A 4532-nucleotide genomic window follows, 5' to 3' on the forward strand; every position below is an offset into this window, starting at 1 on the left:
AAAATACTTTTTTTTTTAGAATTTGTGACAAAAATACCTCTTTTTAAAATTTTGGCCAAAAATACCCGTCTAATACGCATTTTTCAGTTGGGTATTACAAATATGCATTTTAAAAATGAGTAATTCGTATTAAAAAAATTGAAAAAAAAAATAAAAATAAATAAATATGAGATACGCATTCACAAAATGCGTATCACCCATTTGATTCTGGTGATACCCATTTGTGATATGCGTATCACATGTTCTGCACTTTTTTTTTTAATTTTTTTTTAATTTTTTTTATGTAATACCCATTTTTCAGATGCGTAATAGATTTACCCATTTTTAAAATGTGTATTAGAAGGGTATTTTTGGCCATAAACTCCAAAAAGTGATATTCTTGTTACAACTTCTAAAAAAAAGGTATTTTTGGCCAAAGCCCTAAAATATCCCTTACCAAAAATTAAAAAAAATACACACAAACACACACTACAATTCCTAGTGTTCTCCGTCTACTTTGCAGATCTTTTCTTCAATGGCTACTCTCATTTCTTCTCTTCCAATCTCTGGTATGTTTTGTATATCTTTTTTATAACTTAAAGTTTTAATTTTTATTCTGTTACTTATAATCTTGAACTAAAAAATTATTTGCTACTTTAATTGTTGTTTGCGTAGTGTAATCTAATACATGGTCTAGTGTGATTGATTGGTTGAATAATCATATGGGCAGTTATTATTTTTTGTTGGGTCATTGATTTTATGCTTCATTTCTGAATTTTGAGGTTCTTGATTGTGTAAAAATTGGATCTTTTTTGTTGGTTTTAAGTGATTCTTGATTTACATGTGAAATGAAGATGTGTGGGTGTGTATGTGTGTGTTTATTTATGTACTGACATTTTGTTTCGTGTTTTCGTGGTGGATGGAGGATTAGTGATTAGTATTTTAGATTGTTTGGGATTGGATGATGACATAGTGGATGTGTTGTTGTGTTGTTTTATACGGTTTCGTGTGGATTAGTTTTAGTGTGATGGAGGTGGAAGGTTTTAATGGAAAGGCTCTGTTTGAGTGTAAACCAAATTAATAGGATTTTGGTTTGAGCTTGAGATTGTATGGGGAAGTTATGGGGTTTGTGCAAGATTTTAGTCTTTATATGACACATGTGTAAAAGACTATGATGCGGAAAAGACTGGTTATTTGGCCTTTTAATTTGATTATAGTCACAGGTGTCTCTCCGTGATATGGATGAGCTTAAATTGTGAATGGAATGTATATGAGTTATTTTTAGTTTTGTATTGTGTATGTGATTGTATAAATATTTCTATCAGTTAATATCCGCATCTCAGAAATATCCTGATAAAATAATTTGGATTTCGGTTACTACCATTCTCAAGTTTTTTATAATAGTGTTGAATTGCATTACAAAAAATTTCTACTTTCCTACTGATGGTATTGCTCTTGTGAACACTGGGTAACATCTTTTTACTGTAGGCACACTTCCTCTGAAGTCACGTGATTCTTTGTCCACAAGGTCCAATTTGCACGGTAGCACTGTGCCGCTGAAATTTCAAAGGAAACCAAATCAATCAAACACCAAGCGCAGCTTGTCTGTTTGTGCAGAGTATGGGTATGTACTTTTTCATGTCGGGCATGCATAACAACTATGGAATTTGAGTAAGAGATATTTTGATGTGAATCCACCATAATTCTAATGCAGTTAGTAGTGCTAGAAGTGAGGAAGTGCAGGGCAGAGAAGTAATTATAAAAAGTTTCAAGGATTTCCCTTTGTTCTTTGACTTTATTTTATCAAGTATTACTTAGCAGATGGGTAAAATATCCTTTGGAGTACAAAACATAACCAAAAATATTCTGGAGCTACAAATTTTTACCACTGTATCAAATATTCTTCAAGCTATCCGCTACTATGACCAAGAGAAATTGATTTAATCAATTTCGCACATTAATTGTACTTAGGGACATAAGAATACATAGAACTGATTTAGCAAAAAAAAAAAAGAATACATAGAACTGAAGATGATAATATAATAATCAATAAGTTCAAATTTTTGGAACTGTGTACTGGATGTTTACCAAGAAACTAACTACAGGTTCTCTACTTGGACAGAAGTGGGCCATTATGCTCATTACTGAACTTTTTGACAAGATCAGATATTTGACCAAAGTGTAACTTTTTGCCATTAATCTTGTTGATTAAATTATCACAACGATTATACTTATTGCAGTTGTTCATCTCTAGACACTAATGTTTAATGACAAAGTATTATTTACAACTCCTTGATCTGTTTTGGCTCAACGCGGCTTGTTGATTTTTATACTTTTTAATATTTGATTGATAAAGTTTTATCTTGATTATACTTGTCAATTCGTTGGGCAGGATTGTTTGAAATGTTTTGGTACATAAATGAAAGCCTTTAATTTTTTTAATCTTAAATTTAAGCATGTTCAATAATAGTTATATAGGTGCCTGTTTCATTGGTATTAGCTGATACGCTTGAAATTTGTTTTTGCTACTCTCTACTTCACTCACTCTTGTATGGAATCAGCAATGATCAAAGAGGTGGGAGTGGTGGAGATTTTGTGGCTGGCTTCCTTATAGGCGGTGCATTGTTTGGAACGCTTGGATATCTGTTTGCACCACAGGTAATCCATTGACTATTCTTTGTCTAACAGTATTCTGCAAATTAGTACTCCAGCTATTTAAAACTATTGTTGAAGGGTTGTAATCATAGGACACAGTACATGACACTTCTGTCCTATATTTCTTTACATTTTTGGTGCTGCTTGCATTTGCTTTTCCAAATTACAAATTCATCATCAAGATGCTCTATATGTGGGGAAAAGTTATCTTGTCCTGTTGAACCATAGTGTATGTTTTTTTCTTTTTAGTAAAGAGCTGATATGAGAAGCGAGACCTTGTTTGTTAGATTACTACCAGGCGTGCATATAAATTTCTTGTGTTTCAGTGCTGTGGTATATCATATATGTAATAGATTGTCTAATGCACATGATGAATTGTGTTATGATATTACTATTGTTTTATTTTTCTGTAAGTTATACTGTAATTTTGTTCTCATATTTAGCAACAAAATCCCGTACAACTGAAGTTGTTCAACTAGGAGAAAGTAGAATATTAGTGCAGTTACATTCAGTCTACTGTTTAGTTATAATGGATCTACAACTTTCAGCAGAAAGTTATTGATTACTCCGATCCATGAGCAAAGGTTTGGTACTTCTTCGTATTCAACTAATTCTCATATGCATTTTTTTGTGGTTTTGTTTATATATATTTATTTGTTTAGAGCAACTCCAAGAGACTAGCTATATGGTCTCTTAAGATGAAATATAAGGAATTTGGAACAAAATCTTGCTCCAACAGCCTGCTAGTGTCCACTTAAAAAGTTTAGAGCTTCCTCTCCTTCCTTATTTTATAAGGAATTTCCTGTGTTGTAAATTTTCAGATGTCTATGGGGGAACTTTTCGTATTGCTGTCTTGCTTGTTTTGATTTTTGTTATGATTTTGGTTTCTGCCTTTACTTGGTTGTAATCACTATAATGTCTGTTTTCTTACTTCATGTAAATAGATAAGACGATCCCTGCTTAACGAAGATGAATATGGTTTTCGGAGAGCCAAGAGACCAATTTATTACGATGAAGGTCTAGAGGTAATTGCTACAACCTTTCACTCAATTTTTATTGTAATTGACACCTGTAAAGTTATACTTATCTCTATCTTATTATTTGCCTCCAATTAATGCAGAAGACCAGGGAGACCCTGAATACCAAAATTAGTCAACTTAACTCGGCCATCGACAATGTGTCGACAAGGTTAAGAGGTGGAAAAACTACACCTCCAGTTCCAGTTGAGACTGAGGCAGATGAAGCAGCAATGTAGATCCACATGTATTTGGTCAAGGAAATATTTAATAATATGTATGGTCAGTCAGTTCTGCTGTAAATGGATCCAAATTTGGGTAAAGTTACCTGTTCAACCCTCTCCAAAATACTTGTAAATCACCTAGTAAAACTATGTTAGACATGGCGTGCATGTTTAGATGTATAAATAGCAGCAGTTGATCTTCCATCATAAGCTTAATAGTGCACAGTTTATCTGTATGCCTAATAAATCACAGGTTTTTGGATTGTACAACTGGTGTAATATGGATTGGCACGAGGGCCTGAACCTACTGCAGCTATTATAACATACTAGCATAAATCATGTGCAATGTACCGATTCTTTTAGTATTTATATATATTTATTTATATTATATAAATTTTATTAAAAATTTGTTGTAAATAATTAAATATTAAATAATAATTATATGAATATTATTTTAATTTGAATTATAATTTCAATATTATATCAAAAAGTATAAATAGTATATGATTGAAACTTGAACTATTAACTTTATTTTTAACATTATAGATAATATAAATATTTGTTATTGGTGTGATTCGAATATGAGAAATCTAAATTTTTGTTGATGGAGGGATTCAAGCTTGGGTAGTGCATTATTTTAGTATTGAATAATGTTTGT

General features: G+C 31.7%; 1 protein-coding gene across 2 annotated transcripts; it reads left to right on the top strand.

Annotated features, from left to right (window-relative positions):
* The first annotated feature begins 408 nt into the window (after positions 1-408).
* On the top strand, positions 409-4144 carry LOC141702835 (uncharacterized). 2 transcript variants are annotated; one of them, XM_074506446.1, is made up of 5 exons: positions 409-548; positions 1468-1603; positions 2541-2637; positions 3579-3659; positions 3755-4144. In XM_074506446.1, exons 1-5 carry the CDS (start codon positions 515-517, stop codon positions 3887-3889), a joined length of 483 nt encoding a protein of 160 aa, XP_074362547.1. In that variant the 5' UTR covers positions 409-514; the 3' UTR covers positions 3890-4144. The 2 variants fall into 2 exon arrangements, with proteins under 2 accessions (XP_074362547.1, XP_074362548.1); XM_074506447.1 differs by having other exon boundaries at positions 2544-2637.
* Positions 4145-4532: the final 388 nt, after the last annotated feature.

The sequence above is a fragment of the Apium graveolens genome, unplaced genomic scaffold (genome assembly GCF_009905375.1).
Source record: "Apium graveolens cultivar Ventura unplaced genomic scaffold, ASM990537v1 ctg5783, whole genome shotgun sequence".
Taxonomy (NCBI): domain Eukaryota; kingdom Viridiplantae; phylum Streptophyta; class Magnoliopsida; order Apiales; family Apiaceae; genus Apium; species Apium graveolens.